At 36.6% G+C, this 27,091-nt stretch overlaps 1 protein-coding gene across 1 annotated transcript; it reads left to right on the top strand.

Annotated features, from left to right (window-relative positions):
• Positions 1–1,955: 1,955 nt before the first annotated feature.
• Positions 1,956–26,702, top strand: LOC115805050 (H-2 class II histocompatibility antigen, A-U alpha chain-like). Its single transcript, XM_030765538.1, has 5 exons — positions 1,956–1,973; positions 20,461–20,572; positions 25,440–25,694; positions 25,928–26,209; positions 26,581–26,702. Exons 1-5 carry the CDS (start codon positions 1,956–1,958, stop codon positions 26,700–26,702), a joined length of 789 nt encoding a protein of 262 aa, XP_030621398.1.
• Positions 26,703–27,091: the final 389 nt, after the last annotated feature.

Here is a 27,091-nt window from a genome sequence, read left to right as displayed (position 1 = left end):
TCAAATCTGGAAAAATAATTCTGCCACAGTTAGTATGGACTTGCAGTCTATCAAGTATTTATTAGCTGGTCATCGTAAGGATTTCATGTGGTATGATGAATCTTGGCCCCCACAGACTGACACAAACATAAGTGAAACATCTATTATAGTTTGGGATTTACCAGTTTGATTTAGTGTAATATAAAATATCTTTGTAAAAGACACCTGTGATGAAGGTTTGACTGCCTTCAACTTTGTTTTGGCTGCTTGAGGTTTTTATTAGCTATGCTATGGAGCATGAGATCAAAATAATGAGATATATTACATCAGTGCAGGTCTGGTCATGTTTATGGGCACAGAATTACTGTCAGCTTCCATATACTGCTCAACAAATTTACGATTGTTGCTTCCATTGTAGATTTTGTAACTTTGCTTACTTAACATTACATGAAAATTACATACATGGAAAAAAAACTTTAATTGCATGAAGCCTTGTGATAGCTCAATAACTGTTGCAACTGGACAAGGATTTTGGCAGCTTTATTTTCTCCATGAGGCTAATTGATGGCATCCATATTGCTTTGACACAGTTGTTTTAAGGTGTTTTAAGGAAGCTTGGGAAATGAATAATTAAAATCTATGAGGTTGACACCATTAAGATTCACTGTTTTCATGATGATCTCAATGTGTATTGTCTCCAGCACCCTCCACAGTGGTCTAAATATGAAAGAACAGTGACCTGTTACCTACACCCAGTTGAATCGCACAGCTTTTGCAAGGTATTCGGTTTAGACATTGCTAAAAACATGCACTTTCTCTCACATGACAGCACAAACACAACATTTGTTTCATGAACAGGATTAACATAATCATTAACAATAACAATGTGACATAAAGATTGGGGTTCACTGCACCCAAAGTTGAATCAAGAGGCCCGGCTTTCAAGTCACAAGCTATATCCATGTTTTGAAACAAAGTATTTGCTAAATCTACCCATGACTGTATTTATTTCACAGTTCAAAATGGCTCAGAAATATGTTCTACATACCTCAGACTAAGTTGCTCATGACATAAGAGTTATTTCTGGCTTACCAGAAACATGCTGCACTTACTGCCCCCTCTACAGGACATACTACATGCAAGTAAACTAAACATAAAATAATACTATCCATAGTTCACATCATGAGTTATTATTTATCAAGTTTTGGCAAGCTAGTCTAATGTTATTGATTTTATTCTTATTTGTCCTTTTTTTAAATATCCTGAGCCATAATGTGATCCTGAAGTGATTACGCTCTTAATATAAGATTTTATATTTGCCTGGTGACTGATGCTGTAAGCGTATTCTTCTACTGTCATTGGCTGGCTAGGAGGAAATTACTCCACAGAAGAAGGGACTTTTCTAAACTAGTCTGAGGCTTAGCTTTGTTTTCATTCTCATGGTTATTCTCACGAATATATTTAGATTAAGAGGAAATTCCCCGTATCACATGCTTGGGAACGTATCTGTTTAATCAAATGAATCCATAGTGAGAATACACACTGTTATGTAGGCCCATAATTTTTGACTATATACCATAATAGGCTTCAATCAAACTAATCAACATCACTGGTGCTCGTGAGTTACAATTATCTGTTTCTTCATATGTATTCTTTCTCTAGCGTCTGAAATATATTATCCATTGATCCATGAAAAAAGATGCTGACTCAACAGCCTTTAGTCTTAAATAGCTGTCTTGAGGTGTAGCACAACCTTGCTAGAAAAATCGTTGCACTCTGTCAGATTTCTTCTAAAAGTGATAATAAAAAATCTTCTCATTTTTCATAGTCACACTACTTTTCATCTTTAACTTTCTCTATAGGTCTCAGCGTATGCAGAATGCAGAATCAAGATGTAATGTGGCCTTCGTTCATCTCACATCAAGTTTCTTTGTTTTATTCTGTATGGTTGTCTGTTTATTATACATATTTCTACGATGTATATGTTTGACCAGGTGAGGTAAAACTGAACATTTATGTAGGTCTGAGATCAATTTCGTTCTAATCGTTATCAGTTTATTTTATCTTGTTTTTATTTCAATCTCATGACATCTCACTATAAAAAAAGGGCTCTGTGTATGCATTGTGATCAAGGTGAGACCTTGAGTTAATTAAGCCCAGATCATGTTTTAGCTGCCATCCTAGGAGTCAGTCATTTTATAAAGCAGTTTCTCAGTTCATGTTTTCCTTGGTTAAAGTGACTTATAATTGTAATGAAATAATTGTGTTGATGATAGCAGCATCATTCTCCTTTTTTATTGTTTTACTTTCACTTGAGGCACACAATCCAGATCACATCCTCTCTGAAGTTTCATAAGGATCACATGAAGTGTGTCCAAAGTGGTTTGTGGTTGGGTTTATGAATTAATGAAAGGATCAGTGGCCACAGTGGGTTGTGACCTTCTGAAAGATTCACCTTTCTTTTAAGGTGTATATGCAGAACAACATGTTATGCTGACTACTATTCAGTGAAGAAACACTTAACCTGTTTAAAAATCTCGCCACCTTCCCCCACTGGTTCCAACATTCAGCATTCTGTGTTGTCTGTCTACTAATCACCGACCTGATCACCTATTTATTTCATTTTCCTATCCACTTATTTTGATCTAGGCAGACTGGGCAGACATTTCTGGTAAGGAGAAATGTCTGCCTGATGGTCAGACATGTTAAGATAATTCTAAACTACAGGCTGCACTGGGGTTTAATGAAGCTAATGAAGGACATGTTCCACCTCATGCTACTGCATTACACTGCAAAATTTCTTCACGTGAATTCTTTATTTACTTTCAAGAAATGTATAGAAATTATTATACATATTATATCTAGTGAAGCTGCATTTTGTTGCAGTATGTTAAACTTTGCTCACAATTATGTTACTGTACCAGATTCTGTGGAGTACTCCATAGATTATAATGTATATTATAACTTCCACTTTTTAATCACAGTGTTTAATGCTTTTATCACCCTTTGCAGGGCCTTCTGTCTGTAGTAGGGATGGTAAGATTCACTGATTCACATCGGTGTACCGGCATAAAAGCTCACGATGTGAATGCCCCCACTGAAAAAGTGTGCACCAGATACAATTTGGGATGAACTCGGGATGCATCATTTCTAACATCACTGCATCTGTAAAATCTGATTTATTTATATAATTACTAGTAGAGGCCATAGGCCTTTGTTACTTAGAAATGTGACCAATAATTTGTGACTAATACTGTTTCTCAAGTGCGCTCGCTCAATTCCACTGCTGTCAGTGTCCAATTCTTGTCAAGTCTCTTGGCCAAGTCTCTCGTGAAAAGCACGAAACATCTTTGCATCTGTAAAATCTGATTTATTTATGTATAATTATTATTAGAGGCCCTAGGCCTTCATTATTTAGAAATGTGACCAATAATTTGTGACCAATTATTTTATATTTAGATTGATTCCTCCTCTCTAAACTGTTTCTCAAGGGCACTCTCATCTTCACTGCTGTCAGTAGCCAATTCTCGCCAAGCCTCTCGGCCAAGTTTTGCAGGAGAAGGCTTGTTTGTGAAAGGGTCAAGTGTTTTTTTTTTTTAAGTAAAATTGAAGTAGCATAAATGAGATGCTTACTGAGTTGCAGTACTAGGGAAAATATTTGCTGTCTTCTTACGAAGACCCAAATAAATAAAATCAAACTATCTGCACCATATTGAATTGCATAACATCACATTCTTTTGCATTGCATTGCATCGCGTTGAATAGCATTGTTTTGAATCAAACTGCATCACAACAGTATTGTATCACATTAGTAGTTGCTTCATATATATCTTTAATGTCTCGGATCATTGGTAATGCGTCAAGATGTGTATCACCTCATAATTATATTATTGTACCGGATTCTGTAGTGCACTCGATAAATTAATATGTATATAATAACTTTAAAGTTTAATCACACTGTTTATTGCTTTTATCACACTTTGCAGGAGCTTCTGTCTCTAGTCCAGTCAGTAAAACAAAGTTTTAAGTGTCATATAACAGGTTGGTCCCAGCTGTAAGAGTCTACATCATGGAGCACTTACAGCCCCCTCTACAGGACCTGCTAAACACAAGTACAGTAAACCCAAAATTATATTAGCTATAATAAACACCATAAATTGAATAATTCATATAGTAAGTTGAAGCACATAAGTCTAATATTATTTTTTAACTCTTTTTATCCTTTTTTTTTAAAGTTCTGAACCAGAGGAGATCCTGAAGTGATTACATTCTGAGTAAGAAGTTAAATGTTCCCTGGCTACTCATGCTGTAACAGAGTTCCTCTTCTGTCATTGGCTGATTTGGGAAAATTATTCTGTAGAAGATGGAACTTTGTCAAACTGGTCTGAGACTCTGTTTTGGGTGAAAATTCTGACATCATCGACTCTAACAACAGTCTTATGGCCTGATGTGTTCAGATAAGCAGAAACAATACCCTGCATCACACACTTGAGAAAATATCTGTTTAATGAAATGGATTTATAGTAAGCATACATATTGTCGTACAGGTCCATCATTTCTGAGAGATGACTACAGTGTGTTAAAATGAAACTAACCAAGATGACTGTGGCCACTGAGTTTTACGTCAATTCTGTATTCTGTGCTTACTCTCTAAATTACTTACAGCCTTCAGTTTTTAACAGTCATTTCAAGGTGTAGCACAGCACAGAAAATCACAGCTATTGTTTTGTCGTGTTTCCTCTCATATTATATTCCCTTCACATTGCATAGTCACACTGCCTTTAACTTTTTATGTGGGTCTTACTGTATGCAGTATGATCAAGATACTACATCAGATTCCTTTGGGTTTTTTTTTTAAGTTCACATGAAGTGCACATACATTCCTTCATCAGTACACTGTAAACACACTGAAATTAAAATCTTACAATATTCCTGAATGCTTCTACTTTTATGGATATTTAAAAGCATCTTATTTTAATTGAAACAGGCTTATATTTTCAAACGCTACATTATTCAGAGAGATATGTTAGTGATTGTTGTGTCAAATGAGACTTTCCTTGGTTACTGATACTGTAACCATAATCTATCATTCTCATTGGCCACCGATAGTTGCACAGCAGAGGGGAAGTTTCCAAAGTGGTTTGACTGTCGAGACATGTTCTCTAGTTGTGGCATTGCGCAACAAATTATGAATAATCCCAAGGTATTGCTGATGCCAAGATTTGTGTCCCATGGAAGATTTGCCTTTCTTCTGAAGACCTAGATGTAAACAGTCTATATTATGGTGACAGTTGGTCAGTCAAAATCGAGCTGTCTCCGTCATTCTCAAACACAGCTTTAAAAATGAATTTGCTCTAAACTGCTTCAAATCTGGAAAAAGAATTCTGCCACAGTTAGTATGGAATTGCAGTCTACCAAGTATTTATTAGCTGGTCATCATAAGGATTTCATCGGTTTGATAAATCTCGGCCAACACAGACTGCAAACATAAGTGAAACATCTGTTATAGTTTGGGATTTACTAGTTTGATTTAATGTAATATGAAATATCTTTGTAAAATACACCTGTGATGAAAGTTTGACTGCCTTCAACTTTGTGTTGGCTGCTTAAGGTTTTTATTAGCTATGCTATGGAGCATGAGACCAAAATAATGATATATTACGTCAGTGCAGGTCTGGTCATGTTTATGGGCACAAAATTACTTTCAGATTCCATATACTGCTCAACAAATTTGCAAATGTTGTTTCCATTGTAGACTTTGTTACTTTGCCTACTTAAATTACATACATGAAAAACCTTTAATTGCATAAAGCTTTGTGCTAGCTCAATAATTGTTGCAACTGGACAAGGATTTTGGAAGCTTTATTTTCTCCATGAGGCTAATTGATGGCATCCATATTGCTTTGACACAGCTGTTTTAAGGAAGCTTGGGAAATGAATAATCAAAATCTGTGAGGTTGACACTGTTAAGATTCACCGTTTTCATGATGATCTCAATGTGTATTGTCTCCAACACCCTCTATAGTGGTCTAAATATGAAAGAACAGTGACCTGTTACCTACACCCAGTTGAATCGCACAGCTTTCACAAGATATTCGGTTCAGACTTTGCTAAAAACATACACTTTCTCTCACATGACAGCACAAACACTACATTAGTTTTGTTTCATGAACAGGATTAACATAAACAGTAACAATGTGACATAAACATTGGGGTTCACTGCACCCAAAGCTGAATCGAGAGCCCCGGTTTTCATGTCACAAGCTATATCCATATCTTGAAACAAAATATTTGCTAAATCTACCCATGACTGTATTTATATGACAATTCAAAATGGCTCAGAAATATATTCTACACACCTCAGACTCAGTCTCTCATGACATAAGAGTTATTTCTGGCTTACCAGAAACAGGCTGCACTTACTGCCCCCTCTACAGGGCATACTACATGCAAGTGAACTAAACATAAAATAATACTATCCATAGTTCACATCATGACTTATTACTTTATTAAATTGTAGCAAACTAGTCTAATGTTATTGATTTTATTCTTATTTGTCCTTTTTTGAAATATCCTGAACCAGATGTGATCCTGAAGTGATTATGCCCTTGATATAAAATTTTATTTTTGCCTGGTGACTGATGCTGTAAGTGTGTTCTTCTTCTGTCATTGGCTGGCTAGGAGGAAATTACTCCACAGAAGAAGGAACTTTTCCAAACTAGTCTGAGGCTTAGCTTTGTTTTCATTCTCATGGTTATTCTCACGGATATATTTAGATTAAGAGGAAATTCCCTGCATCACATGCTTGGGAACGTATCTGTTTAATCAAATGAATCCATAGTGAGAATACACATGTAGGCCCATAATTTTTGACTAAATACTATAATAGGCTTCAATCAAACTAATCAACATCACTGGTGCTCGTGAATTAAAATGATTCGTTTCTTCATATGTATTCTTTCTCTAGCGTCTGAAATATATTATCTATTGATCCATGAAAAAAGATGCTGACTCAACAGCCTTCAGTCTTAAATAGCTGTCTTGAGGTGTAACACAACCTTGCTAGAAAAACCGTTGCACTCTGTCAGATTTCTTCTAAAAGTGATAATAAAAAATCTTCTCATGTTTCATAGTCACACTACTTTTCATCTTTAACTTTCTCTACAGGTCTCAGCGTATGCAGAATGGAGAATCAAGATGTAATGTGGCCTTCGTTCATCTCACATCAAGTTTCTTTGTTTTATTCTGTATGGTTGTCTGTTTATTGAACATGTTTCAAAGATGTATATGTTTGACCAGGTGAGGTAAAATTGAACCTTTATTTTTGCATATGCTGTTTCTACAGCTGATTATGTAGGTCTGAGATCAATTTCGTTCTAATCTTTATCAGTTTATTTTATCTTGCTTTTATTTCATCTCGTGACATCTCACTATATAAAAGGGCTCTGTGTATGCATTGTGATCAAGGTGAGACCTGGAGTTAATTAAGCCCAGATCATGTTTTAGCTGCCATCTTAGGAGTCAGTCATTTTATAAAGCGGTTTCTCAGTTCGTGTTTTCCTTGGTTAAAGTGACTTTTAATTGTAATGAAATAATTGTGCTGATGATAGCGGCATCATTCTCCTTTTTTATTGTTTTACTTCCACTTGAGGCACACAATCCAGATCACATCCTCTCTAAAGTTTCATAAGGATCACATGAAATGTGTCCAAACTTTTCCAAAGGGGTTTGTGGTTGGGTTTATGAATTAATGAAAAGATCAGTGGCCACAGTGGGTTGTGACCTTCTGAAGGAATCACCTCTCTTTTAAAGGTGTATATGCAAAACAACCTGTTATGTTGACCACTGTTCAGTGAAGGAACATTTAACCTGTTCAACAATCTCACCGCCTTCCCCCATTGGTTCCAACATTCAGCATTCTGTGTTGTCTGTCCACTAATCACTGACCTGATCACTTGTTTAGTTCATTTTCCTATCCACTTATTTTGATCTAGGCAGACTGGGCAGACATTTCTGGTAAGGAAACAGTCTGATGGTCTGACATGTTTAGATAATTCTAAACTACAGGCTGCACTGGGGTTTAATGAAACTAATGAACGACATGTGACATCTTGTGCTACTGCATTACACTGTAAAATGTCTTCACGTGAATTCTTTATTTACTTTCAAGAAATGTATAGAAATTATTATACATATTATATCTTGTGAAGCTGCATTTTGTTGCAGTATATTAAACTTTGCTCACAATTGTGTTACTGTACCGGATTCTATGGAGTACTCCATAGATTATAATGTATATTATAGCTTCAACTTTTTAATCACAGTGTTTATTGCTTTTATCACCCTTTACAGGGCCTTCTGTCTGTAGTAGGGATGGTAAGATTCACTGATTCACATCGGTGCACCGGCGTAAAAGTTCACGATGCGATTGCCCCCACTAAAAAAGTGTGCACCAGATACAATTTGGGATGAACTCGGGATGCATTGTTTCTAACATCATTGCATCTGTAAAATCTGATTTATTTATATAATTACTAGTAGAGGCCATAGGCCTTTGTTACTTAGAAATGTGACCAATAATTTGTCACTAATACTGTTTCTCAAGTGCGCTCTCTCATATCCACTGCTGTCAGTATCCAATTCTTGTCAAGTCTCTTGGCCAAGTCTCGCGTGAAAAGCACGAAACATCTTTGCATCTGTAAAATCTGATTTATTTATGTATAATTATTATTAGAGGCCCTAGGCCTTCATTATTTAGAAATGTGACCAATAATAACCTCCTCTCTAAACTGTTTCTCAAGGGCACTCTCTCACCTTCACTGCTGTCAGCAGCCAATTCTCGCCAAGTCTCTCGGCCGGGAAAAGGCCTGTTTGTGAGGGGGTCAACTGTTTTTTTGAAGTAAAAAAGAAATAGCATAAATGAGATGCTTACTGACTTGCAGTTCTAGAGAAACAATTTGCTGTCTACTTAAGAAGAACCAAAGACATAAAATCAAACTATCTGTACCATGTTCAATTGCATAACATCACATTCTTTTGCATTGCATTGCATCACGTTGAATAGCATTGTTTTGAATCAAACTTTGTTGAATCACATTGCATCACAACAGGGGTTAATCATATCGTATTGCATTAGTAGTTGCTTCATATGTATCTTTAATGTTTCGGATCGTTGGCAATGCATCGATATGTGTATCACCTCATAATTATGTTACTGTACTGGATTCTGTAGTGCACTCGATAAATCATTATGTATATAATAACTTTAATTTTTAATCACACTGTTTATTGCTTTTATCACACTTTGCACGAGCTTCTGTCTCTAGTCCAGTCAGTAAAACAAAGTTTTAAATGTCATATAACAGCTGGGTCTCTCAGCTATAAGAGTCTACATCATGGAGCACTTACAGCTCTCTCTACAGGACCTGGTAAACACAAGTACAGTAAACCCCAAATTATATTAGCTATGATAAACACCATAAATTGAATAATTCATATAGTAAGTTGCAGCACACAAGTCTAATATTATTTTTTTTAACTCTTTTTAACTTTTTTTTAAAAGTTCTGAACCAGAGGAGATCCTGAAGTGATTACATTCTGAGTAAGAAGTTAAATGTTCCCTGGCTACTGATGCTGTAACAGAGTTCCTCCTCTGTCATTGGCTGTTTTTGGAAAATTATTCTTTAGAAGATAGAACTCTGTCAAACTGGTCTGAGACTTTGTTTTGGGTGAAAATTCTGACATCATCGACTCTAACAAAATTCTTATGGCCTGATGTGTTCAGATAAGCAGAAACAATACCCTGCATCACTTACTTTAGAAAATATCTGTTTAATGAAATGGATTTATAGTAAGCATACATATTGTCGTACAGGTCCATCATTTCTGAGAGATGACTACAGTGTGTTAAAATGAAACTAACCAAGATGACTGTGGCCACTGAGTTTTACATCAATTCTGTATTCTGTGCTTACTCTCTAAATTATTCACAGCCTTCAGTTTTTAACAGTCATTTCAAGGTGTAGCACAGCACAGAAAATCACAGCTATTGTTTTGTCGTGTTTCCTCTCATATTATATTCCCTTCACATTGCATAGTCACACTGCCTTTAACTTTTTATGTGGGTCTTACTGTATGCAGTATGATCAAGATACTACATCAGATTCCTTTGGGTTTTTTTTTTAAGTTCACATGAAGTGCACATACATTCCTTCATCAGTACACTGTAAACACACTGAAATTAAAATCTTACAATATTCCTGAATGCTTCTACTTTTATGGATATTTAAAAGCATCTTATTTTAATTGAAACAGGCTTATATTTTCAAACGCTACATTATTCAGAGAGATATGTTCGCAGGAATAGTGATTGTTGTGTCAAATGAGACTTTCCTTGGTTACTGATACTGTAAACATAATCTATCATTCTCATTGGCCACCGATAGTTGCACAGCAGAGGGGAAGTTTCCAAAGTGGTTTGACTGTCGAGACATGTTTTCTAGTTGTGGCATTGCTCAACAAATTATGAATAATCCCAAGGTATTGCTGATGCCAAGATTTGTGTCCCATGGAAGATTTGCCTGTCTTCTGAAGACCTAGATGTAAACAATCTATATTATGGTGACAGTTGGTCAGTCAAAATCGAGCTGTCTCCGTCATTTTCCAAACACAGCTTTAAAAATGAATTTGCTCAAAACTGCTTCAAATCTGGAAAAAGAATTCTGCCACAGTTAGTATGGAATTGCAGTCTACCAAGTATTTATTAGCTGGTCATCGTAAGGATTTCATCGGTTTGATAAATCTCGGCCCACACAGACTGCAAACATAAGTGAAACATCTATCATAGTTTGGGATTTACTAGTTTGATTTAGTGTAATATGAAATATCTTTGTAAAAGACACCTGTGATGAAAGTTTGACTGCCTTCAACTTTGTGTTGGCTGCTTAAGGTTTTTCTTAGCTACGCTATGGAGCATGAGATCAAAATAATGATATATTACGTCAGTGCAGGTCTGGTCATGTTTATGGGCACAGAATTACTTTCAGATTCCATATACTGCTCAATAAACTTGCAAATGTTGTTTCCATTGTAGATTTTGTTACTTTGCCTACTTATATTACATACATGAAAAACCTTTAATTGCATAAAGCTTTGTGCTAGCTCAATAATTGTTGCAACTGGACAAGGATTTTGGAAGCTTTATTTTCTCCATGAGGCTAATTGATGGCACCAATATTGCTTTGACACAGTTGTTTTAAGGAAGCTTGGGAAATGAATAATCAAAATCTGTGAGGTTGACACTGTTAAGATTCACCGTTTTCATGATGATCTCAATGTGTAATGTCTCTAGCACCCTCTACAGTGGTCTAAATATGAAAGAACAGTGCCCTGTTACCTACACCCAATTGAATCGCACAGCTTTCGCAAGATATTCAGTTTGGACTTCACTAAAAAGATACACTCTCTCTCACATGACAGCCCAAACACAACATTAGTTTTGTTTCATGAACAGGATTAACATAAACAGTAACAATGTGACATAAAGATTGGGGTTCACTGCCCCCAAAGTTTAATCGAGAGCCCTGGCTTTCAAATTACAAGCTTTATCCATGTCTTGAAACAAAATATTTGCTAAATCAACCCATGACTGTATTCATCTGACAGGTCAAAATGGCTCAGAAATATATTCTACACACCTCAGACTCAGTTTCTCATGACATAAGAGTTATCTCTGGCTTACCAGAAACAGACTGTACTTACTGCCCCCTCTACAGGGCATACTACATGCAAGTGAACTAAACATAAAATAATACTATCCATAGTTCACATCATGAGTTATTATTTATTACGTTGTAGCAAACTAGTCTAATGTTATTGATTTTATTCTTATTTGCCCTTTTTTGAAATATCCTGAACCAAAAGTGATCCTGAGGTGATTATGAGATTTTATTTTTGCCTGGTTACTGATGCTGTAAACTTGTTCTTCTTCTGTCATTGGCTGGCTATGAGGAAATTACTCTAGCAGAAGAAGGGACTTTTCCAAACTAGTCTGAGGCTTAGCTTTGTTTTGAGCAAAATGCCAGCATCATCAGGTCTAACAACATTCTCATGGTTGTTCTCACAGATATAGTTAGATTAAGAGGAAATTCCCTGCATCACATGCTTGAGAATGTATCTGTTTAATCAAATGAATTCATAGTGAGAATACACACTGTTATGTAGGCCCATAATTTTAGACTAAAAGCCATAATGGGCTTTTATGAAACTGATGAAGATCAATGGTGCTTTTGGGTTAAATTTATCAATTTCCATTCATATCCATGCTTTCTCTAGTGTCTATGATTCATTGAGATCTATGATTCATTGATCCATAAAAGGAAACTGATTCAACAGCCTTCAGCCTTTAACAGTTTTCTTGAGGTGTAGCACAACCTCGCTAGAAAAACCGCCACATTCTGTCAGGTTTCTTCTAAAAGTGATAATGAAAAATCTTTTCACGTTGCATAGTCAAGTTACTTTTTATCTTTAACTGTGTCTACAGAACGCAGAATCAAGTTGTAATGTGTCCCTGCTTTATCTTACATCAAGTTTCTTTAGGTTCTTCTTCTGTTTTGTTTTGTTTTTGTTTTTTTCTGTTTGGTTGTCTGTTTATTAAACAAGTTTCTATGATGTATATGCTTGACCCGGTGAGGTAAAATTGTACCTTTATGTTTGTATATGCTGTTTCTACAGATGACTGTGTAGATCTGAGATAAATTTCCTTCTGAACCTTAAAAGTCCTCACTATATTATATGCTGTTTACTTTTTTTAGCTTCTTTAAAGTCGCTCTTTGTATATGCACAATGATCAAAATGTGACCTGGAGTTAATTATTAAGCACAGAAGAATTACTTTATTGATCCTTGTGGGGAAATTTGTTCTCTGTGCTTAACCCATCGTATATACACACTAGGAGCAGTATACAGCGTGTGAAGCGCCCGGGGACAAACTCTAGTTCTATTTTTTTTTCATGGCCAAGGACAGCGACAGGAGTATTAACCCTAACATGCATGTCTTTGATAATGGGAGGAAACTGGAGCACCCGGTGGAAATCCACACAGACACGGGGAGAACATGCAAACTCCACACACAAAGGACCTGGGATGACCGGGATTTGGACCCAGTACCCTCTTGCTGTGAGGCAACAGTGCCAACCACTGGGCCACCGTGGAGCCCGAATCATGATTTCAGTTGCCATTTCAGGAGTCAGGCATTTTATAAAGTGATTTCTCACTTGATGTTTTCTGTTGGTTAAAGTGACATTTATTTGTAATGAAATAATTGTGCTGATGATAGCAGCTTCATTCCCCTTTTTTTACTGTTTTACTTCCACCTGAGGCACACAGTCCAGATCACATCCTCCCTGAAGTTTCATAAAGATCACATGAAATGTGTCCGAACTTTTCCAAAGTGGTTTGTGGTTGTGTGTGGCACTACTCAACAATTTATAAAGAGATCAAAGGCTGTGGTGATTCGTGGCCTTCTGAAAGATTTACCTCTCTTTTAAAGGTGTATATGCAAAGCAACCTGTTATGGTGACAGCTGATCAGTCATTTTGACTTGTTTAACAATCTCGTCACTTTCCCCATTGGTTCCAAAGTTCAGCATTCTGTACTGTCTGTCTACTAATCACTGACCTGATCAACTATTTCATTAATTTTCCCATCCATCCATTTTGTGTTGATTTACCTAGTGTTCTGTTTGTGTAAATAGACCTTCTTTTCAGGTTTTTTTTTTTTTCAAAATCTTGCCTTTCTGTTGTGTATTTCCAGGTGACAGTATTGCAAATTGCAACCTAACCCAACCCAACCCAATCCAATCCAAGCCAAGCCACGTTGCTGGTGTACCATAGCTGGTCTCATACACAGTCGTCCTCCTCTTAACCCTAACTCTAGCCCAGACCCCTGTCCACCCTTTCATTTTTTAATATTTGCCTGATATTAAATGCTCAAAAAATGCCAACTCTGTCATTGTCCTTGTAGAAGAAGAAGCCTCTCAGGTTCTTTGATACCTCTTTCAGTACAATTACAGTTACTTCACATGAACCAAATTGTTCCTCAGAATGTGCACAAGTGTGACTATGTCTGTGGGGACAGGATTATTCTCAAATCTCTCAGAATGCACAGCAAACATTCAAATGTTACTTCAAGTGCAAAATTAGCTGTTATAACATTGAAACCAGACACACACACCACCGTGGAATATAAATATTTAGCTATTGTTGTCCACTGCAAATGTAAAGTATGATTTCTTTTTCTAAACAGCATTTTAGCTTTAGCGTAATTACAAGTTTGCCTCTATAAACGATCATTCTTTATAAGAATTATTATACAGAAAAATATACATAACTTTTCAGTTTACATTGCTTTTGTTTGTATTTCTTAAACACTCATTCTGAAACATTTATTGACTGTACTAAATGTCTATCAAGCATACACTGTACATTCAGCAATTAATGTATTAAAATGTAGTGTACTTAGCTAGTAATGTTTTTTTTAGTCGTTTATTTATTTATTTACTCGGTAAAGCTGGTTATAAATAAATGAATATATTTTTAAAAATCCTGAACCAAAAGCGGTTTTGATGTTCTGTATGTGAAGTATGTCCTGCCTGGTAACTGATGATGTAACAGTGTTCCTCCTCTACATTTGGCTGGATTTAGAGAAGGAACTTTTCCAAACTGGATGGACATTTCTGATGTTTGGAAACAATCTGATGGTGGGACATGTATAGATAATTGTAAACTACAGGCTATATTGGGGTTTAATGAAACTAATGAAGGACATGTGACACTTGGTGCTACTGCACTACACTGCACTACAATTTCTTTATGTGTATTCTTTGATTACTTTCTATAAATTTATAGAAATTGTAATACATAATATTTCTAGTGAAGCTGCATTTTGCTGCAGTATGTTAAACTTTGCTCACAATTATATTATTGTGCTGGATTCTGTAGAGTACTCCAAAGGTTATTATCTACATAATAACTTAATTTTTTTACCACGTTTATTGCTTTTATCACCCTTTGCAGGACCTTCTGTCTGCAGTCCGGTCAGTAAAACAAAGTTAAGTGTCATATAACAGCTGGGTCTCTCACCTGTCAGAGGGTTTCATACACTACATCATGGAGCACTTACAGCCCTCTCTACAGAGCCTGTTACACACAAATGGAGTAAACATAAAATGATATTATCTGTGATAAACACCATAAATTGAATAATTAATATATTAAGTCGTAGCACACCAGTCTAATATTATTTTTTAACTCTTGTTTATCTCTTTTAGAAAGTTCTGAGACAGAAGTGATCCTGAAGTGATTACCTCTGGTTCAGAACTGCATATGAAGTTATATTTTCCCTGGTTACTGATGTTGTAACAGAGTTCCTCTTCTACCATTGGCTGACTTGGGAAAATTATTCCGGAGAACACGGGACTTTGTCAAACTAGTCTGAGGCTTTGTTCTGTTCAAAATTCTGACATCATCAACTCTAACAACATTCTAATGGCCTGATGTGTTCAGATAAGCAGAAACAATACCCTTCATCACAAACTTTAGAAAATATCTGTTTACTGAAATGGATTTATAGTAAGCATACACACTCTTATATAGGTCCAAAATTTTTGAGTAAAGACTATAATGGGTTTGAATGATACTAATCAAGATCACTGTGGCCACTGAGTTAAACCTCAGCTCAGAATCCTTTACCTAATTTCTAAAAATTCCTTATTTATTGATGCATATTAAATATCTATTCAAACAGAGCTGCAAAATGTTAAACATTGGTCAGACTTTTTGTAGGGGTCTTACAGTATGAAGTACGATCAAGGTACTCCTGAAACAAAGTATTTGCTAAATCAACCCATAATTGTATTTATATGACAATTCAAAATGGCTCAGAAATATATTCTACACACCTCAGACTCAGTCTCTCATGACATAAGAGTTATTTCTGGCTTACCAGAAACAGGCTGCACTTACTGCCCCCTCTACAGGGCATATTACATGCAAGTGAACTAAACATAAAATAATACTATCCATAGTTCACATCATGACTTATTACTTTATTAAGTTGTAGCAAACTAGTGTAATGTTATTGATTTTATTCTAATTTGTCCTTTTTTGAAATATCCTGACCCAAAAGTGATCCTGAGGTGATTATGAGATTTTATTTTTGCCTGGATACTAATGGTGTAAGCAAGTTCTTCTACTGTCATTGGCTGGTTAGGAGAAAATTACTCTGGCAGAGAAGGGACTTTTCCACACTAGTCTCAGGCTTTGTTTTGAGCAAAATGCCGACATTCTCATGGTTGCTCTCACGGATATATTTAAAGAGGAAATTCCCTGCATCACATGCTCGGGAATGTATCTGTTTAATCAAATGAATCCATAGTGAGAATACACACTGTTATGTAGGCCCATAATTTTAGACTAAATACTGTAATAGGCTTCAGTCAAGCTAATCAACATCACTGGTGCTCCACTGGTGACCCAGTGAGGTAAAATTGTACCTTTATGTTTGTATATGCAGCTGACTGTGTAGATCTGAGATAAATTTCCTTCTGAGCCTTAAAAGTCCTGACTTTATTATATGCTGTTTACTTTTTTTAGCTTCTTTAAAGTCGCTCTTTGTATGCACCATGATCAAAATGTGACCTGGAGTTAATTATTAAGCACAGAAGAATTACTTTATTGATCCTTGTGGGGAAATTTGTTCTCTGTGCTTAACCCATCGTATATACACACTAAGAGCAGTATACAGCGCGTGAAGCGCCCGGGGACAAACTCTAGTTCTTCTTTATTTTCATGGCCAAGGACAGCGACAGGAGTATTAACCCATAATTGTGCTGATGATAGCAGCTTCATTCCCCTTTTTTACTGTTTTACTTCCACCTGAGGCACACAATCCAGATCACATCCTCCCTGAAGTTTCATAAAGATCACATGAAATGTGTCCGAACTTTTCCAAAGTGGTTTGTGGTTGTGTGTGGCACTGCTCAACAATTTATAAAGAGATCAAAGGCTTTGGTGATTCGTGGCCTTCTGAAAGATTTACCTCTCTTTTAAAGGTGTATATGCAAAGCAACCTGTTATGGTGACAGCTAATCAGTCATTTTGACTTGTTTAACAATCTCGTCACTTTCCCCATTGGTTCCAAAGTTCAGCATTCTGTACTGTCTGTCTACTAATCACTGACCCGATCGACTCTTTCGTTAATTTTCCCATCCACCCATCTTGTGTTGATTAGCCTAGTTTTCTGTTTGTGCAAATAGCCTTTCTTTTCAGGTTTTTTTTTTTTTTTTTTTCAAAATCTTGCCTTTCTGTTGTGTATTTCCAGGTGACAGTATTGCAAATTGCAACCTAACCCAACCCAACCCAATCCAATCCAAGCCAAGCCACGTTGCTGGTGTACCATAGCTGGTCTCATACACAGTCGTCCTCCTCTTAACCCTAACTCTAGCCCAGACCCCTGTCCACCCTTTCATTTTTTAATATTTGCCTGATGTTAAATGCTCAAAATATGCCAACTCTGTCATTGTCCTTGCAGAAGAAGAAGCCTCTCAGGTTCTTTGATACCTCTTTCAGTACAGTTACAGTTACTTCACATGAATCAAATTGTTCCTAAACTCATTATGTGCACAAGTGTGATTGTCCCTGTGGGGACAGGCTTACTTTGAAATTTCTTTATAATCGTTGCATCCAAACACACACACCACTGTGGAATATAGATATTTAGGTGTAGTTGTCTCTTGCAAATGCACAGTGCAATTTCTTTTCCTAAAAGGCATTTTTGTCTCAGCATAATTACAAGTTTGCTTCTATAAATGACAATTATTTTTAAGAATCATGATATACAAAAATATAAATAACCTTTAAGTCTACAATGTATTTGTTTGTATTGTTTAAACATTCATACTCAAATGTTTCATTGCTATACTAAATATCCAGCAAGTATAGATTTGATCTTCATAATGACAGTCATGCATAAGAATTCAGTATCCTTAAATGTTTCACAGCTCATCTGATTTTTTTATAGGAAGTGTCCATATGGTAATACTCCAGCATTGTGTCTTGTTTAAATTTGTATTGTAATATTTTCTGTATTATAAACATCTCGTACAGAAATAAAGCAAATTATTTTTTGAAAAAATGTCTTGGAAATATATGTTGAACAACTTAGGCCCCGTTTATCAAGTTATGATATAAGTAACTGTCTCATCAAAGGCAGGTAGCACTAATAGCCCCCTCTACAGGGCTTACTCCATGCAAGCACACTAAACACAGCCTGAGATAATCTGTGACACACACTGTAGAATCAGTAATTAACATATTAAGTTATAGTGTATTTAGCTAATGTTGCTCTGATGTTGATCTTTTATCTATTCATGTATTTGGTGAATCTGGTAAAAACTAGCTAAATAAATAAAGACAGAAAGAAAGAAAATTAAAAAAAAACACACAGTCTTGAACCCAAACTAGTACTAAGGCCTTGGATATGAAATTATGTTTTGCCTGCTTACTGATGATGTAAGAGTGTTCTGCTGCTGCAATTGGCTGGTTTTATAGAAGGGACTTTTCCAAACTGGCCAGACATTTCTGAGGTTAGGAAACATTCTGATGGTCTGATGTGTTTAGATAACTCCAAAGTACACAGGTTATATTGGGGTTAAATGGACAAGGACAATGATACTACTGCCTTACACTGCACAATCTGTATGTGCATTCTTTGTTTACAGTCTAGAAATATATTATCTGTTGATACATATTAAATATCTAGTGAAGCTGCATTTTGTTGCAGTATGTTAAACATTTTTCACAATTATATTATTGTGCTGGACTTCTGTCTTTAACAGTTGCTCGGAAGTATATCAAGTTTGAGAACAAAGCACAGCTCTTGAGCTCCCTCTGCAGGATTCACTGTTTAAAAAAGAATCAAGATGCATTATGGCCTAAATTTTACATCTCGTTTTCTTTCTTTTTTGTTTGTTTGTTTGTTTGTTTGTTTTTTCAGTACAATACAATATAGGCTATTCAGTGAAATACTCCATAGTTTATTATGTATATTAATCACACTGTTTACTGTTTCTATCACCCTCTGCACGGCCTTCTGCCTTACTTTATTTTAGGTCTGCAGGCCAAATCCAGCCCCACTGCGACCTCCAGTGTCCAAGATGGAACTGTCAAATTTAAGTCAAATTTAAATCATATGTTTTTTAGTAGTAGTAGTAGTAGTAGTATTGTTGTTGTTGTTGTCGATATTGTTATTGTTATTGTTGCTGTTGTTGTTGTTGTTGTTGTTGTTGTTATTTATCAGTTGTATGGTAGTTTCAGTAAAGTAAGTTGATTGGACAAGGGCCACATTCCATGTATAGTTTAACAGCAGTGGGATATTTCACTGTCACTGCCTGGCTGGGAAGATGTTAATGGTGCTGTGAAGCAAAGTCAACACCTGCTTGTCAGCCAAACATTTCTGGCCCATTTTCAAGGTCTGATTTTAAAATGTGTTCCATTTGAATTTGTTATTGAATAGTCTTGCTTTACTTGGTCATAGGCAATCTTCTTCTAAGCCTGAGTCAATCTCTTAGTTAATTATATTCAAAATAATGTAGCCCAATCTACGGTATGTAAATGTAAATCTCTGTGAACTTGTCCTCTGCATTCAACACACACTGGTAGGGATCAGCAGTGAGCCCAGAGGGCAATTGGGGTTAAGTGCCTTGCCCAAGGGCACACAGCCATGGATGTTGGTCCTGGGAATTGAACCAGCAACCCTTGGGTCATGAGCCCAATTCTCAAACCTCTAGACCACAGCTGCCCACACAGCCACTTGCATATATTATAAATTAGTTCAGATATGCTTAGACAAATACAGTGATGTTCACATTTATTTTTGTCCGGTGAACTAAGCCCCATGAAAACACGGTGTTATTAAACATTTGATTCTCCTTGTCAATGACTGGATATTTGACCAAAGAATTATTGAATTAGTCATGGGAGAAACAGATTTAGTGAAAATACTGTTTTGTGGTGTATTCACAAGCTCAGATTAGCGTGACTTCGGTGCCATCTGCAGGTTTCCCTATGCTCATGCCACTTAAATTATCTGACCCTTTTATAATGGATGTCTGAACCAGGGAGGTCATGATTATCTGTGCTGAGACAGTGACTAAGCTAGATAGACACTACCCTCTCAAGTATTTTGCAGAGAAAAGGAAAAATTAGAGATTGGTCAAGAATTACTCAGCACAGGGGGGTCAAGATTTCTTTTCTTGAGCAAAGGCCTAAAAAAGGTTTAAGACTGTTGTTATGACCTTGAGTCATAAACGTGTATTATTTTGTGTGCTGTTGTTTTTATCCCCTTGCCTGTGTGTGGTGCTGTTTCCTCCCCTGTCGTGTTTTCCTCGTGTGTTTCTCTGTCTCTTTAATGTCTTACTCCGCAGGTGGTGATCGAGGATTGGCCCGCGGTTGACGGCGCCAGTTTTAAAAAGACGCGCCACCCAGATGCCGGCGCCTCTCGTTTTGTCCTGGCCACTTTGTCCGTGTCCGTTCGTTGTGATTTGATAATTCGTTGTGATTTGTTTCAGAAAGATTCGTTGTATGTGTTTTCGAGAAAGATCCGTTGTATCGTTTGTAAAACTTTATTTGTGTGTATGTGATTTTCGTTGTTGTAAAATAGTTGTAAATATATTTCGTGTTAACCTGTTCGGGTAGTGGTAGGGGGTGTGAAGCCATTTTTGTTGGATCTTCTTTTCTCCTGTTTTTCATTAGGGAGTCAGGGAAGGTTTCTGTATTTTCTTTTCTTTTATTTTCAGGAAGTAGGTTATTTAGTTTGTAAAATATAGATTGTTTTGTTTGTTGTTTTGGCCGCGCTCACCCCCGAAGCTTTTTACCACCACTTCTGTAAATAAATCACTTTTTGGATTATAATTCGTGGGCACGGGTCATCACTGGGTACAGGAAAAGGGGGGGTCACTTTTGTTATGCTCGGTACCCCTAGGCTGGGCATAACACTGTGAAGATAAATTCCTTGTTGTTGTGACTTATTAACAATAGTCAGGGCATCAGATCTTAATGAGCTCAGAGCTTGTTCAAAAAGGTAGTGGATATAGCGTGGGTATAGCACAACAGAAGATTTTAGGAGTGATTTAAATGCAGTCAGTGTTTTAAGGTCAGCTGCTGAAAAAGTGAACAGAGAGCTTTTTGCGCTACTGGGTGGTGGGGGAGTAGCTATTCTATGGGGACCAGAGCTCACTTTATTTTCTCTTATCTTCACAATTGTATCATTAAAGAACACAGTAAATTCATTGCATGTTTCACTTGAGAAGAGCTGAGGAGAGGTGTAAGGGAAGGTTTTTTTTAATCTATACTGGAAAAACTGAATTTTGGTTGTCTCAGTGATTTTCAATCAGGCATGAGAACAAGGATTTTCTGGCAAGCTTCACTGCCATATTAAGCATTTCCAAACAGAATACGTAGATCTGTAGGTATCTCAATTCCCTTTGCAGAAATTTCTGCTCTTCTGCGGTCTCTTTTCATTTTAAAATGATAGATGTGTTTTCTGAGGGCCTTTAACTTGTCTGAGACAAGTTAAATTTTACATTTCAAATTAATTTTCAAAGGGGCAACAGCATTAATACATCCAGTCATTCAATAATTAAGTTTCACAGCTAAGGTGTTACAGGACAAGGGAGTAAGGGGAGGGAGTGAGAGAATGGGTTTGATGATGGTAACAGAGTATGATGTGAAAAAAGATGTAGTAGTGTTCAAAGATTACAGTATTTTTAGCGCCCTGATGTCTAGGCCATGTGAAATGACTAAGCCTAGGGTGTGACTGGTTTTATGTGTGGGCCCCAACACATACTAAGGAAAATCAAAGGAGTTATTGTAAACTGGGTAGCTATAGGACCCGTGGGTATATTTATAAATATATTTATAAATATATTTATGTGTATATTTAAATCACCAGTTATTCAGACATCAGTTCCAAACAAAATCAGTTAAAATCTTGAAAAGAAATTCTGTGAACTTGTCAGAAAACTTTTGTTGTGTCCAGATGAGTGGTAAGAATAGACCGATAACCTTAAAAATGCTTTGCAAGGTATTCAAATGTGAAAAATTCTCCAAGAGAGGTTTGAATAAAAAGCATGCATGTATTTATGCATCCTTACATTATATTACTGAATAAACACAATAAAATACATAATTTGTGCTTACTATTGTTTTTTCAAACGCATGTGTTAGGCAAGGTACAATTACATCTGTATATAGCATTTTATACTACAGAATGTGCAGTTCTTTCCTTCAGGACAATAAATCTAAATTTTATTAAAATAATATTTGGGGATTGAATAGGTGAAATCTTCATCCAAAGGATACCCTTTTCCAATAGAAACTGATACCTCTGAATGTCATATTTAAAATAACACTTTTTTTCAAAATTTAATAAAGGAATTGGAGGAAAGCCTTTTTTGTGAGAGGAAACCACCAAACTGATTAAATTTGAGCCTTTAGTCTTTATCAGCTGAAAAACTTCAACTATGGTTCAAGTCTGGACAGAAAAAAAAAAAACTTGCTCAGCTTATCACATGGAATATTTTTTAGCTTTAGTATTTGGCCTCTGTCAAGCACTTCGAGTCTCTTATTTTGAAAAGCCATGTGTAGCAAAACCTGTTTCAATAAGAGTCACAATGTGACTCTTGTGTTCCTCATTCAGGGACACTTCCTTCCTGTCAAAGTCAATCTGTGCACCTGTTATATGTTATACTGCAAGAGAAAAGAAGCAGTTTGATATGATGAGGCTCATCATTTTAACCTTTTCTTCGGTTCTGTGCATCAGCACCCTAAGTAAGTTGCCGAAAGTTTCAGTCTTCTTTAGTTGTTTATTTCAGTGTGTATCATTTCATTAGCTAGTGCATTCCTAGGCCGGTTGGTGAGTTCTGTAAAACCAGTTATGCAGCTAAATCAGGGCAGAGCATAAATAGTTAAATTAAGGGCGTTATTAAAATCTCTTTAAAACAGACAGTCCAAAAACATATATGCCTTTGTATGTTATAGGGTAGTCTGATGGGTCACCTACACTAGATCATTTGATAGGGTCACAAAATTAAAAGGGGCTCCAAAACGCTAAATGTAAAACTGTATTACAGTTAATGGGAAATTGCATATCTGGTTTGCAAGCTTCAGCTACTTTTATCATTTGGTTACCATAATAACAAAAAACTCTCCATAGTGATGTATGACAACCCTTCAACTAAGTAATCACAAACAATGATCATGACCTTTCCTTACTTTTTTAGTGTTTTGTTTAAAACCCATTTGTTTATAGTGTACTGGCCACCATGCAGACTTTAGAGGGTGATAGGTCTAAGCAGTCGATGTTATGTAAGTAATGAAAATGAGAGTAAGATACACTGGCCTAGAGTTTTTGCTGGGTTTTTTTGTCCTCTAATAAAGACAGTACATTATTGCAACCTGGTTTTTCCACACCTGACACAACCTATGCTAGAGATGATGACTGGCATGGGATTTACTGTCTTGAAGCTCACATTAGTAGTTGCGTCTTAACAAAACAGAGTGCCATTAATCAAATTATTTCAAGCCATGTTTCAGCTAAAATAAATAAATAAATAAATATTAAAAATAAAAAAATTAAAAATTGGACCAGCTCATTGCTACAAGGAAGACAAAATGGCTATGGTATGAATGCTGGTTCTTTTTGACTACACTCAGACATAAGGAGGATATTGTGAAATGTTTAGCTGTTTTTTTTTTTCCTTACAAACGGAACTGAGAATGCAGTTAAAAGGAAAATTATCTCCTTCAGTGGGATTGGTGCAGCTACATACAGTTTACTGCAAAGCTTTTTGGTTCCAAGTCTTATCTGGAGGCTGTGAAGTTGCTGAAAGCTCATTTTAATCCAAAGACTCGTGAAACTCTGGAGATACTCAAGTTTAACTCAAATCAAACATAAATAATGCTAAAGTGCTGCTAGACTAAGAAAGTTAGCACGAGGCTATAATGACGCGGGTGCATGTTTACACAGATGTTGAGAAATAGTGTAGTGTGAGGATTGAAAAGGACAGAATTGAAGACTGGATTTAACATTTTAAAAGGCCTTAAAAACTGTACAAGCTATGAAATAGGCTGACAAGGATGCTAAAGATTTGCAAATTTGCAGTGGAGGCTACTTTTGGAACATAGGTAGCAAAGGGTCACGTAGTTATGCATTGCTTGTCCTCATCAGAACATAGAGCAAAGTTGCACAACCAGGTGTGTTAGAGATGCCAACAGTGCTACGCAACAATGTCACACATGTGGTGTATGGGCCACACGGAAAGAGCTCACAAAATTTCATTCCTCTAAGTGTAGAAAACAAAAAAGGGGGATGGAAGGAAAAGAAATAGGCAAAGTTGACATACAACAAAGTCTAGATAGCTCAACTCCTAAAGGGGAAGGTGAGACTGAAGACATTTACATGAATAGTAGTGTAGGAAATAAAGACTTACCCAAAGTGTCTCCACTCACTTGGGTCCTTACAGTGAGTGACCCTGAAGTGACTCTTAACATACTGCTGTTCTTCTTCAAAACCTGAATTTCCTCTCAAGCTGACAGAGCTGAGAGGGTCTGAAAGAATGAAATCCACCAACTTATTTTTAAGCAGTTAAAATGGGACAAATTACATTGTAATTTGTTAAGCAGTGTGTTTGGGGAACAGGGCTAAGACATGGTTTGCAAAGAATAAAAATGTGTGTACCTGCAAGCAGGGTTTTCTTAGTTACTCCTTCATAACAGTACTGTAATAGTCCTTTGTAATAAAACAGTTATTATTTGGCACATCTGCACAGCAGCACTGCCTTAACTACATAAACCGTTTGTTTCTCGTGGTGGCGTGCTGCCCACTGCTCATGGTCCTGGTGTGTGTGTGTGTGTGTGTGTGTGTGTGTGTGTGTGTTCACTATCAGTGTGTATAGGATGGGTTAAATGCAGAGGTTAAGTTCACTATTCACTTCTCACAGCGTGTGTGCAATCACAGAGATTCTAAATTCTAAGTAAAGCTTTGCAAAATCATATTCAATATGCAGACTCCTTGTTTACTTTAAATAAAATAAAACATATCAGTTCTACCATTAAGTCTTACTCCTAATGAGGCCATATCTAATAGTAGTCCCCAAATGTCTTGGATAAACAGAATCCAAGAAATGCAAGGGGAACAAATTTGCTCACTATTCTCAGTTGCTTGGTACTGTTGAGAGATTACAAAGAAAATTGCTCCTACATTACCTCTTGTCCTAGGCATTTTGATATATGTCATATCGAGGTACAGCAACTCATACAAATCCCACAGACAGCCTCCTGCATGGCAGATAATTATACAATCTATATTGCACTCTGTACCATAATGTGTTTTTCTGTTTTTCAGCTACTCATGAATTTGGTCAGATTCAAGCCTGCAGTGACACAGATGAGGATGCAGATGAATTGGCATACATATATGACAATGAGGGGGTAGTGTATGTAGACTTCAAGAGCAAGAGGGATATCAACACTTTGCCTGATTTTGTGGATCAAGTTGAGTTTCCAAGTCTTTATAATTTTGCTGTAAAATCAGTGACTATTTGTAAAAACACAGAAAAACTGCTCAACCAGGTCTATAAGGATCTACCAGAGGCACTGGGTAAGACAAATACAGATCTACTTTTCATGTCATATAGTAAGGCTGCTCGTGCCCTTAGGGCAAAAATTATGGGGTTTAAAGTTAAACTATGTAAGTATAGGTTTAGGATATAAGAAGTCAAATCCTGAATTCCCAAAATTCCTTGTGAAGATGAGGAAGTCTCAAAGCTCTCCTATTGTGAATCAATTGACATGAGTTCAATAATTAAAAAGATTGCTTTGAATGTCATGCAGAACCTCCCCAAAGTTCTATCTACCCCAAAAATGATGTGAGACTGGGTGTGGAAAACACCCTCATCTGCCATGTGACTGGATTCTTCCCCCCTCCGGTCAGGGTGATCTGGAAAAGGAATGAGAAGAATGTGACAGACAGAGTCACGCTTAGCCGCTATTTTCCAAACAGTGATGGCACCATGAATATGTTCTCTACTCTCAAGATCTCTCCCATGGAGGGAGACATATACAGCTGTACTGTGAAGCATAAGGCTCTTCAGCAACCTCAAACCAGAGTGTGGGGTGAGATGACCGTTTTGGCCTTGTTTTTAACTGCAACAAGCATGCAGGAAAAAAAAAAAAAAAAATATATATATATATATATATATATATATATATATATGTGTGTGTGTGTGTGTGTGTGTGTGTGTGTGTGTGTGTGTGTAGTCTTGCCATTTATTTCAAATGTGGTTCGAGCAAAATATTTTAATGCTACAACAGCTGTATTTGCATACGTGTATGCGTTTCCCTTAGAATATATTTATTCTTTTTTATTCCTCAAGCACATGCAATATGAAAGAGTTGAAGTCAGGTTGACTCTGGCTTAGAAAAACACTGTGTGTGTGTGTGTGTGTGTGTGTGTGTGTGTGTGTGTGTGTGTGTGTGAAATACAGATATTGAAGGAAGTGAGCAGCTCAGTGTCAGTCCAACTGTACTCTGTGCAGTGGGTTTGACTGTTGGGCTGCTGGGAGTTTTTACTGGAACATTCTTCCTCGTCAAAGGAAACAACAGCTAACACTTGAGTGGAGCACTCTAATATGAAGGTTAGTATTGAAAAATTTCAGTCTGCATTGCAGCAGTTGTTTACCTGAAGCAACATATAGAACAGGTCAGGTGAATCCACTGTGATAATAAATTTTGTGATAGTAAAAGCAGATAGGCTTTTTAATATTGACCTAGTATTACTGATTTTATTCAAATATGTTGTTTTGTTTTTAACAGCTGCTCTTATTCAGGGCCAGTTGCAAAATCTGTCACATGTCACACACCTCTACAGGAATCTTGGACTTCAGTTCCCTGCTCACAGAAACACTGCTGCTAAGCTATCAAGCTATGGATTCAAACACACAACAATCTAGTTGCTGGACTGTTACCCTTACCATAAGACCTCCAGCAGCCATTTTG

The sequence above is a fragment of the Chanos chanos genome, chromosome 1 (assembly GCF_902362185.1).
Source record: "Chanos chanos chromosome 1, fChaCha1.1, whole genome shotgun sequence".
NCBI classification, from domain to species: domain Eukaryota; kingdom Metazoa; phylum Chordata; class Actinopteri; order Gonorynchiformes; family Chanidae; genus Chanos; species Chanos chanos.
The sequence above is the reverse complement of the archived record's forward strand: the minus strand, read 5'-3'. Positions and strand labels throughout refer to the sequence as shown.